Consider the following 12,724-nt stretch of genomic DNA (forward strand, 5'->3'; position numbering starts at 1 on the left):
AAACCGTTCCGCAGATATCGATTTTTATCGATATGTTTCACTTCAGTTAAAAACGCTACGTTTCGCGAAATGCCTTTTGGGGCACTCTGCTCATCTATATATATAATCGAATAATAAGCGCAGAGCCCAAACGGTTAGAAGTTGAAAGTTGAAATTTGGTACACAGTTAGGGTACGTCACGAAAACACACACTAAGAAAGGATTTTTCGAAATTTCCCCCACGGGGGGAGAGGAGAGTATTAAGCTTAGCACTTCCATCAACAATAGAAGTGTTAAGTAACAATGGAAGTGTCAACAATGGACGTGTCAACAATGCAAGTGTTACGTTACAATGGAATTGTTAAGAGAAAGCGACGTTTTAAGAGAAAGTGAAGTTTTTTCGTTTTTGCAGGAAATCGAAGATATTTTTAGAACCATCTAAAAATTCTCTAATTAATCTGGAAACGGGAGACCCAATTCTTGCATTTTGTGAAAACGGGTAATGTTGACTATAACGTGATAATCTTAATCTTCGCTATCGTTACATTTGCCCGACCAACGCCGGGTCTACCTGCTAGTTATGTATATTATTTTTATTTTTATTTTTTTGACAAAAGTTTATATTTTTAAAAAATAAAATATTGAACCTATTTAAATGATGAGACGATATTACATAATGTTCGAACTCTGGATTACAGGTGAGAAAAGTACAGCTCTCTCTTGGGAACTGGTACTCTTTGAACAGGTCTAAGTGCGAAACTATTCTGATTGAATTGCTTAGTTTGTTGGAATAGACCAATGTTTCTCAACCTCTAACGAATCGTCGCCCCCTTCAACGTAGTATCGTCCCCTTCAATAAAACCGTTACGTAGTATCGCCCCCTTCACTTCAAAATTCCGATGCCTTGGGCAGGGCTAAAGCCAAATTTGTACTGCATTGAATAGACTAGTGACTAGTATAATCTTATTTGTTTAATTATTGTACGATATAACGAATAAAATATTTAATTAATTTTAATATAATGTTTTACTATATCGCCCAGAAAAGTGTTTTTCGCCCCCAAAATAAAAAATGTTTACAAATCGCCCCCTCAACATGAAAAAACGCCCACATGGGGGCGATATCGCCCCCGTTGAGAAACACTGGACTAGACGGTTCCATGGTATCAGAATATTCTGTCGGAATTGCTGTTGAACTTGACGGTTTCTGATTGGTATTATAAACATAAAATGTACAGAAATGTTTGCTGTATTCATAAGAAAAGTAACTTTGAATTTTTCGATAATATAAAAACAACGAGTAATCCGCCATTTTCAATAATCTGCGACACTCAGATAGTGTAGCTGCCAAAATAATAATCTAATGCAAAAGCAAAAGTAGCTCGTTTATACTTAATATGTCCATGATATACAATACTTTATGACGTCCGAAATAATTATTCTTAAATTTATATTCATTTTAATCGATTTAATAGTTATTTATCGGTATAAATGAAACACTTCATTTATTACAGAAAGTTATCAGCCTTCCTGTTTTATTTACATCGCCTTTCTTCATTATTACTGCGATAGCCATGTTGTGGAAGTATTATGGATGTACTATTCTAATTGGATTCTTAGTCATATTTCTCTATTTTCCGATACAAATTGCTTTGAGTAAACTATATTCAAAATTGAGGTAATTATTATTTTAAATTATATAATTGTAAAGTATCTGTAAATGTAATAAATAAATCATCTTTCATTATTTAATAATGTTTAATAGAAATGAAATTGATGTATTTACCATATATAAAATTTCATGTATTTAATCGAAATCTATTCTACATTAGCTGACATTAGAAATGGTAAGATGACCAATGTGTTAGCAGAATGATCTGGGATGCCAGGGCTCGAATCCATCGAGCAGACCAAGAAATTTTTAGTATGTATGATACACAAATGCTAGATGAGGGCCAACATATGTAGACACGCCTTTATGGGCCTGACGGAATCCATTATGTATATATTATGATTTAAACGTTCCACATATTAACCAGAAGATAAAAACATCAAATATTAATTAAAATAGTTGTTTGTATAAGCGAAAAACTATATTTAGAAACATGCTTTTCATTTCGGAGCGTGTGTAATTTGTGTGAAATTTTACATAAAGCATGTTTGGAAAGTAAATATTATACGCACGTGAATCATGGCGGATGTTCATTTGATGCAATAATATGTTAAATAACGTTCGTGTAGGATTTCTGTTCTTTCTAAACGTGATATAATCAAACACCGTTTCATCATCAGCAGGGTAGGATCTAGGTTTTTCAAGACCTAGCGTTTATCGAAGTCTAATGGGGTACTACTTTTTGTTAGATTAAAAATCTCTAAATTGGGGTTTAAAATTTATTTTTAATAACATTAAAATCAGAGTTGAAATTTATTTATTTACGAAATTGTGTTGAATGACAAACTTTATGTCTTGTATAAAAAACATAAGAAATAATAAAATATATACATTGATTAATTACTGACCAACGTTACATCGATTATAATAAAACAAATAATACAAAATATTTATCATCTATGTATATAATCGTGATGGGTTGGTAATAATAATAATAATAATAATAATAATAATTTATCTCTTCCTTGGTCACCAACTGGTCGTGGTGGGAGAGCCCAGTAATTTTACTGAACTATAGAGCAATATAGGCGTGAGCACAAGCTCCTGGTAGGGGCACACATGCTAGTAAGGTCTATAGGGAGAAATAAAGCGAATAGTGACCACACCCACACTCTGTGGAGATATTTATCATGGTAGTAACCAGATCAAAGTGTGATACCGGCTCTGACTTCGCCTGGTTTAACAACGTCTGCGTTCGTGGGTTAGGCAGAGGCCCACGTTTGAAAAATAGGCGACAGTCTACCTTGGTTACTGGTGGCAAAAGCAGCGCAGGCCGAAGCATGGCTACTGCAATGCCCTCAACAGATTTGAGGAATCAATCTACCCTTGGTGTTTCTGTGACAATGCATCCACAGACCACAAAGGCTGGAAAACCACGCCAACGGATGAAATGGCCAATAGAAATAGACGAGTTTATCATCCGTAGTTACTACGCAATCAGAACAATCGAAATAAACATGACAGCGTACAGACAACAACTACACCATAGATTCACACAACAATATTTCCACCTTACTGTCTCCGAACAAAGGGTTGTTGATGAAAAAAGAACAATTATACACAGCAATCTTATCCCACAAACAACACTTCAACTTATTAAACAACAGGTTGCTGATTAAATACTTCAACAGACAGAAACATTTAACATTAATGAAGGTCACGTAACCTGTCAGAATAATTCAGCAACAAGCATTGATAATAGCACACATACAACAACTACAACTAATGATACTACAGGCACTTCCTCATCTATCACTGATAACATAGACATAGAATTAGTTAATACGCTTTCACTTATATTACAGGAAACACTCACTAAATGTACAGGCACAGATCCCACATAAAGACCACGAATACCGAAAATCAGCACGTCAGAGGTAGTAGGAAAAACACTAAATTATGTAAACACTCACATACTACCAAACTACATTCATTCAATTTCTACACTCTCAGACATTCATACATTAGTTTATGCTTGGGCAGTCACAGTAATGACACACCATGGAATGAAAATACAATCGCAGACAGACACACACAAAACACAATTTTATCAAGCCTGCCTGGCAGAGAAGAATAGAAACACAAATAAATGACATTAGACAGCAATTAGGCAGGCTGACACAATACACTAGAAACAACATAACACCCAAATTAAGCAAACAACTCAAAAACATTTTCAAGAAAATCAAAACACACACAAAACATGAACATCACAACACACACATTACAGAATACATCGATACACTAAAACAGAAACTCGCAGCCAAAGCACGTAGACTCAAACGATACAAAACAAGTACACTACGAAAACAACAAAATAAATTATTCATAAACAGTGAAAACTTTTCTACAGACAAATCTGTACCAAAGCAAACACTGATACACAGCACAGTGGCACACCTACAGAAGAAGAACTCACAACTTATTGGTCTTTTCTTTGGACCAATGCTGTTACACACAAAGCTGATGCAGGCTGGATTGAAGAGGAGAACAGAAACTTGCACAACATACCAACTATGCCCTGTGCTGAAATAAACATACACGACATTCGCTACGCTGTTAACAGAACACCCAACTGGAAGAGAGCTGATTTAGATAACATTCACAATTTCTGATAAAAAAGTTTATATCTCTGCCTTAGGAACTAGCCAAACATCTAACAAACATCATCATCAATTCACAAGCCATGCCGAAATTTCTTATTCAGGGCATCAACTACATGAAACTTAAAAACAACAAAACCACAGACCCCACACAATACAGACCAATTAGATGTCTTCCAACACTCTAAAAGTTATTGACATCCTGCATTACAAACAAACTATACAAACATGTTGAAGAACATGACATTCGTACAGAACAACACAAAGGTTGCCGTAGAAATCACAGGGTATGCAAAGAACAGTTACTCATATATTCAGTCATTCTACGACAAGCACACAAACAATACAGAAAATATACACATGTCTTATATAGACTATAGAAAAGCATTCAACAGCGTTTCACACAGTTGGCTGCTACATAATATACATGTATACAAAATACATCCATTATTCATTGTATTCTATAAAAACATTATGCAGCAGTGGAAGAACAACACTACATCTCAGGATTAGTAACACTTCCATACAAACAAACGAAATATTCATTAGGCGAGAAATTTTTTAAGGCGATTACTTGAGTCCTTTCTGGTTTTGCCTAGCCCTGAACCCATTATCCAACATGTGAAACAACACGCAATATGGCTACATTATCAGACATGAAAAAACAACACAGTTTTCGCTGTCACATCTCATGTACATGGACGACATAAAACTTTATGCATCCACACAAAAACAACTACAGCAGCTCCTACAAATCACAAGTTCATACACTAAGGCCATAAAAATGGAGTTTGGCCTAGACAAATGCAAAACATTTCACATAGAAAAAGGAATCCTGAAGAAAGACGATTTTGCACTTGGAAATGGAGACGTTATTAAATCCATGTAAGAGGGCAAATTGTACAAGAATTTAGGATTCCATCTGGCCAAACTAACAGAACATACACAAATAAAGCAAAGATTAATTAAAAAATACCAAAATAGGTTAAATCCTATCCTCAGAACAGAGTTATATGCAAAAAACACAGTTAAAGCAATAAACGCGTATGTCATCCCAGTACTCACTTATTCTTTTAAAGTTATACCTTGGACTCACACAGGTCTTGAGCAACTCCAAAGGAAAACAAGAACAACACTTACCAAGAATAAACTACATCATCCTAAATCTGCTACAGAAAGATTAACTCTTCTACTTAAAGATGACCGTCGTAGCATGATTGACATAGTTAAACTTTCACTACCTACAAATGCAATCACTGCGAGAGTTTGTCTAAAAAGACAAGAAACATCACAGTTACATAAAGCAGTAATTCTAACAAACACAATAAAATCACATACATTATAGACATATCCATTTCAAACACTCACAATATACAAAACACATTTATTCAACTAATTAGCAAGTATACAGAAGTTACCCAGGAAACAGGCATCTGTTGAAGATGGATATGGATAGGGTGCTTATTGTACCTGCTGTTCTCTCCTCTATGGGTGTGATAGCACATACACTACGCAAGAGTCTGGGAACATTACATTTGAATAGATTTACAGCACACTACAGAAGGCAATTACGGCGTATATCGAATACATGTCATACTATTAGGAAATTCTTGAATACAGACAGTGACAAACTTATTTAATTTTAGTTATGTTTTGGTTTCTATTCCCTCACTCTGCTCCGGGATAGTACATAGCATGTCAACCGAGCATAATTCACTAAACTGAACACAATAATAATAAGCTCAGATCCCAAACGGTTAGGAGTTGAAAGTTGAAATTTGTTGTACAGTATACGTCACGAGAAAGTACAATAGGAAGGGATTTTTCGAAATTATTCCGTGGGGAAGAGAAAGAGGATTAAGGCTTATTTTAAAAAACTCGCCTTCCACTGTACTCTTTAAGATGCATTTTTTTTATTTTAATGCGTTTTAGTAGGGTATGCCATGCAAATTCATCCTAATAAAAGTTTTTTGGAAATTCTTGCGCAGAACAGAGGCAGAGTGTTAAGCATTATCTGGAAGAACTCGGGTTCATGCTATTTTAGATACTGTTTTTTTGCGTTTTTGACTGCATTTTGGTAGGGTATACCATGAAATGCACGTTAATAAGAGATTTTTGAAAATTTAACTACCCAACGGAAAATAAATAATAGAAACTGTAAATAATAGAAAGAAAGGTAAATAGTGGCACGTATAGTATACATTTTGAAAATTAACAAATCTTTTAAGCATTTACACTTTTCGTTTAACTCATAAACAATGAATCCAAAATAAACGAATTCGAACGAATACTTTCGTTCCAAATTCTTAACATAATGTTTCAAACAAGATTTTTTAGATTTTATATGTAAAATTAATCATTTTATTTTAAGTAAGGTCATTCTTCATTATAACGAGAATTATCTTACTTGCCTGAGTAACGCTGGGCTCATCTGCTTTGTTTTTCATAGTTTTTAAAAACTTTTTTCTAAAATTTTTAATTGGGTGTTTTGTTCATTATATTTGCGATTGGGTTATTTATTTTTTCGACATTCGTTTATTTAGTTACAATTTCTTTGTTTTCGTAGTGCGTTTAATTCATTTAAACTCATAGCAAGTTCCAAGACTCGTATAATATTTCTTGTTCATGGTTTGAAAAGGTTCCGTTTCGAGAATATTCCATTTACAACGGTTAACATGTATTTTATATTAGAAAATTATTTGTGCAGCGGGTCGTAAGTGTTGGTGAACGATTGAACGTATTCTCAGCAAATAACGTGTTGGAAAATTTGATTTTTCATTTGCTTTTATTCCGTTTTTTCCATCTCAATAAAAAACGGATTCAAATATCGGTTATTTTTTTAGAAATTATCAAATTCACAAACTGTATAATTACTCGCAAATCAACAAGTATATTGTACCCAGATTATTTCGGAAATTACAATATTTCCCTACACAGTGGGTTCATTGTATACAAGTTAAAAAACGTACAAACACAAATCCTATTAAATATATCGTACAATAACTACATTGAATTTACAATCTACTTAAAGCAAAATATTTACTTCTCGAAATTTTCAATATTGCAACTTAAATTAATTTGTTTTATTTAAATTAATTTATATATATATATTTAATTTTTAATAATTAATTTATATATGTTCAATTATTGAAGAAAACACAGGTATTAACCTGTGTTCTCTTCATAGCAAGGGGTGTGTTACAAATTAAGATTTGTAACAAAGAGAACACAGGTATTAACCTGTGTTCTCTTTGTTACAAATCTTAATTATACACACCCCTTGCTGTTATTGTTTCATTCGTTTTCTTTCCACATCATTCACCTTCCCTCCGACAGCAAAACGAACTTTTAAACTCAATCAGTGGAAATTTTAATTTACGAGTCAGGTGAATTTACTCTGTCATTGTCCTTTATTAATAATAAAAAATTTTTATTTCCAAGTATTCTTATAACTTTCCGTTCATCGTACTCCCCTGTAATTGGACTATACTAGATGTATTAAAATTAATCTGACCACTGTTCTTCAAACAATGTTCACACATATTCGAATTTTTGTAATCATGCTTTATTGATTTAACACGATTGATTGGTGTAACTTCCCTCCTGTATCTCGGATGTAAGTGGATAGGTTTACATATTTACAAGTAAATCTGTGTATAACACTTGTCTTTTTTCATATATTATTAAATTGATGGAAACCATCAAAAACGCGGAAAAATAAAATTAATAATATATAAAGGGGTTTGTAAAATTTTTTTAATCTATTTTTCTTGTCCGGGATAAACACTATATTGTATTAATGACATATTTTCTTAATTTTTTCAAAAATGTTTACTTTTAGCATAAAGTAAATAAATTCTTAAGGTTATAAAAACATTTACAGTATACTGCTTTAACCTGCATGAAACCAAAACACGTGAAATAATCTTTAATACCTAAAATATTTTCTTTTCCAAAAATTAAGCACAAAATTGAAAATAAGATACAAATCAGAAACTACTACAGCAATTTATTTTAAATTTTACAGAAACAGAATAAGAATTTGCCAACGGCGTCAGCACACTATCAAAGATGGGAACACAAACTATAAAAAAGGGTATCGTACGTTATGCAAAGAGCTTCAATATCTATGATACAAGATGTTGCTGGTTTCACTGGGGGTTAGCTTCGCCTTGAAACATGACATGTAGTATTGAAAACAAATAGCGTTCATTGGTTTCTTTTTTATTTGTAAAATAGGCTTGCTAAAAGTCATGCAATATTCTATTTGTTGATAATGAAAATTTATGGCTTTTTTGGGATTTGGAAAAGGCCAACTCAACAAAAAAGGGGGCATGTGCTCAGAGCCGGCCCTGACATAGGGCGAACGGAGCTAACGCTCCAGGCACTAAGTCCTAGGGGGCGCCACAGTGGTAAAGAAAATTAAAGGGTATAAATTAAGGGAAACCAAGGGGGCGTCTTAATAGAATTTCGCTACATCCTAAAACTTGCCCGGGGCCAGCTCTGCATGTGCTCCATATGCTTTAACGTAGAGGCGCCCACCCATGGACTCTGCCAATTATTAGCACAAACAAAAAAGGTCTCGAACGTATAGTATGACATTCTATAAAATTAAAAAAATCGTCAAAATGTCAGTACATTTGCAAACAAGAAATGTTTGTTAATAAAGAATATGATCACCTCTTACTTCAATTCAGACTGCACAACGATGATCTCCACCAGCTGTCAGATGATGAATGAAGTCAGAAGGCAAAAATTTCTTACTGTTGTATGAGAGCACGTTGGAGAAGTTTGGCGTGAAGGCACTGCTCTTTTGAGTCATCTTATATATGATATATATGATAAGAAACTGGAAAATACGCTGGTCACTGCATTGGGTGAATTCTCTCTGTTATTAGGTAATCGCGTAAGTTATTCTACCAGTTTTCTATGTCCACTCATTGTTGTCCATAAGAACGAATTCAGTACCAATTGCATTCACATGAGGTCGAACGAGGGGTAAAGGATTTCATTTCGATAACTTTGGCCCATCGCAGTGCCACAGCGGGAAACGTGACCAATACATCTATCTAAGCAAATCGCATCCCACATAAGGACGCAAACAACAGAAAAATAATGACAATGAACAATGTTCATCGACTGATTCTGTGAATTAGTCGCATTTCTTACAAAAGTTCGTGAATTAGTCGCATTTCTTACAAAATTTCTTACAAAGTTCGTGATAACTGTAATGCAAATGATGACTCATTGTTCAACAGAACATTTTCTAATCCTGTATAATCGAAGTGACTGGTTTTTGAAGCAAGTGTAAAGGGCTCCTCTCTGCCTGAAAATCAATAAAACAGAAATATTTGGGCTTCGCACATAAAAATCATGTGCATGCAATCTCTTATTACAGTAGTCACAGTTTTAGGCCTTCCTGTAGATGCAACCAGGCTTGCACGTAATACAGGTGTGTTGCCTCCCTGTTGCAACTGACAAATAATACTAAGTAGCAGTCCTCGAAAGCTGTTATAACTCGATAGTGGCTCTAGCCAGTCTTCTGCTCACAATTCTGATAATTTGAAATTGGGTACACGGATGAAATTACAAAATGACTGACTGGAAAATTGAACAGTTTTTTTAATAGCTTGACCGGATTCTATCCTATCCAAGGCTTGCCAGCCATCTCTGACCATCATCGAAATGACTTCTTTGGGACATGGCGTACAAACTGGCTATTTTAGAATTTTACTGTCATGTTCGTAAATGAATTATAAAAGCACAGTACAGTCGACCCCCTATAATTATGGTCCCTATAATTACGATTCCTATAAAACTGCGAAAAAATTGCTACCGGTATTCGTAAAAAATAGTAAAAGTTCCCTATAAACACCTCAAACGTCATCGGGCAGCCGAACTACTTTCCTGCCGTCCGTAGCGCCACGCTACGGAGAGATTTCTATCGTCTGGACAGTATTATATAAATTATATATAAATTAGGTACTGTACATATAATTATATATTAATTATATATAAATTAGGTACTGTATATATAATTATATATTAACTTATTGTAACTTTGTTATAATTAAATATATAATTTCCGCCGTCTAGCGTGGCGCCACGCTACGGAGATTTTTACGCTAACTATCGTCTGTCAGTATGTAAATTAGGTACCGTAAGTCTAATACAGTACTGTAATTTTATACATTTCTTGTGAAAGAAACATTTCTTATTCAACGGCGATTAAAATTATTTATATTAATGATGTCTCCGAAGTTCTACGAAGTTTTCACAGAAAAATAAGTTGTTAGAAATCGGCCGCTCTTTGCTGAGCTGTTCCGCGACGAAAACAATGTTGAGCAATGGCAATGTCGAATGGTGACACTCGGTAAGTAATCCTACAATTTTTTGTTTATAGCGTAGTTTATACGGATTATTCCCAAAAAATATATACGTATTTTGGAAATGTTGAGTCGGATTAGTCTAGAATCGATTAATTTTATGGAAGAAAACCTTTCAATCAGCCGTAGTCCGTAAACTTTACACGTGTCGGGCTGTGATTGGAACGACTCGTAAGAAATTGGATTCCTAAAAAATGGAACGTATCTAGGTTTTATAGGGGGGTCGACTGTATAAAACACTATTTCTAAGTATAATTTGATTTGGATATTTCAAACAGAATCAATTGTACTGTACTCGTGTTTCGATATTTGCTTATCACACTGAAATTATACAAAAGAATTTATTTAATAGAACATACACATTCATGCTTTATCTAAGAATTTGCATATCGTGTTTGCTTTTTTCTGTAGAGTTTAGTATAAAAAGTTGTTGAAATAGCATAAACAAAACTCTTATAATATTCAGTGCTAGAAAAATAAAGGGATTCGCTTAAATGTAACATTGTGTTTAGATATAAATTATCAGTCCAGTATTTAATTTTATATCATTTAATAAGAGTATATATTTATATATATAAATATAATTTATTAATAGATTACAAGCAGCTGTATTGGGAGACGAAAGATTGAATCTGTTGAACGAAATGATTGCTGATATGAGGTTAATCAAGATGTACACCTGGGAATTGCCATATGTCGCATTATTAGAAAAAATCAGAATGTAAGTGCACTGAAATACAGTAAAACCTGGCTAAAACGGAACGAATAACTGCTTAAACAGAGAAAATTTTTCAAAAACGTATTTTCGTTTTAAAAAATAAATTCTATTCAGAGCATAAATCACAAACTTTAGAAAATATTTGACACCATCCGATTCCTTTTTACAGTGGTTTTATTGTCATTTCGATACGCTAATGTGTTTTAGATAATTATTTTCGGAGCTCCGCAATTGTATTATTTAATTGTTTCTATTTGCAGGAAAGAAATGAATAAAATTCGAATGTTTTTATATGCAAGCGGAATATCGTATATCGTGTCATATCCTACATCGAAATTATTTACTCTCCTCGCATATCTCGCATTCTTTTTATATGGAGGACAGTTAAATGCCGAAATTATATTCGTCACAATGACATTTTCAATGTATATGTATAGCAACATTGTTGGTCTGTTTTCTCAAGCAGTGGGTTTTGTTGCAGAAATTTTGGTTTCGTTAAAAAGGATACAGGTAAGGAACAATTTTAAAATTATTCTTTTCATATTTTCTAATTGCAAAACTAATTGAGAACTACTTCGAAGATATTAACATATAGTTATTAATATTGTTGTGGATAGAGATATCAAATATTAAAATTTGTCCATAACAGAATCTGAATAAATTGAAAACCTGCCCAGAGGAAAAAAGTTGCTGAATAAACAATATTCTGTGTTAAATTTTACAACGAACCTGAAATCTTTTAAACGAAAAACTGTAAAATGATTCCACTTGTATATGAAATCGTTTTTATCTACCAACTTTACCATGTATCATGCAAATCTGTATTCTGTGAACGAGTTTGAATCATTTAAGATTAACGAATGTAACATAATGATGGACATAAAATACTAAGTTTTTAAGTGTTATTGTTTGCTGAAATTAATTTCAGAAAAAAATCAAAAAATAAAAATAAATACATTTTAGTTTAGAATGAAGAAAATTCAAGATTTGATGAAGTTCCTGAAAACAATTCTCGTAAATAAGCAAAAAATGAAATTCGTTGTATATAATAAGAATAACGTAACACAGCGATGTCAGCTTGCTTTGTGTACAGAAATTCTTATAGTAACGGAGTAGCACCCAGTAATCGAAAGCAAGTTGACTAAAATTATCTTAAGAGTTTCGATCAGAATACGTTGATCTCTATCGCTGTAAGGCGATTAGAAGTCTTCAAATGAAAACAGAATCTCTGTTTTATGTTTTTGTTTTTTTTTTCAATGCTGTTTTCTGTATGGGTTTTTAAATGTCTGTATGCGTTTTATGTCCATCCATGTTTCGCCAAGCCCATAGTGACTGTAATGAAGGTTATATATGATGGATTTTTTTCA

General features: G+C 33.3%; 1 protein-coding gene across 1 annotated transcript in view; it reads left to right on the forward strand.

Moving 5' to 3' along the window:
- Window positions 1–12,214, forward strand: part of LOC111615853 (multidrug resistance-associated protein 4-like) — a 29,178-nt gene extending 16,964 nt beyond the window's left edge. The window contains exons 5-8 of the mRNA XM_023357285.1: window positions 1,493–1,656; window positions 11,235–11,360; window positions 11,618–11,867; window positions 12,007–12,214. Coding sequence (XP_023213053.1) covers window positions 1,493–1,656; window positions 11,235–11,360; window positions 11,618–11,867; window positions 12,007–12,051 — 585 coding nt within the window. The 3' untranslated portion in view covers window positions 12,052–12,214. The remainder of the gene's footprint in view (window positions 1–1,492; window positions 1,657–11,234; window positions 11,361–11,617; window positions 11,868–12,006) is intronic.
- Window positions 12,215–12,724: the final 510 nt, after the last annotated feature.

This window comes from Centruroides sculpturatus, unplaced genomic scaffold, assembly GCF_000671375.1.
Source record: "Centruroides sculpturatus isolate CEXI.00-Female unplaced genomic scaffold, Cexi_2.0 scaffold2329, whole genome shotgun sequence".
NCBI lineage: Eukaryota > Metazoa > Arthropoda > Arachnida > Scorpiones > Buthidae > Centruroides > Centruroides sculpturatus.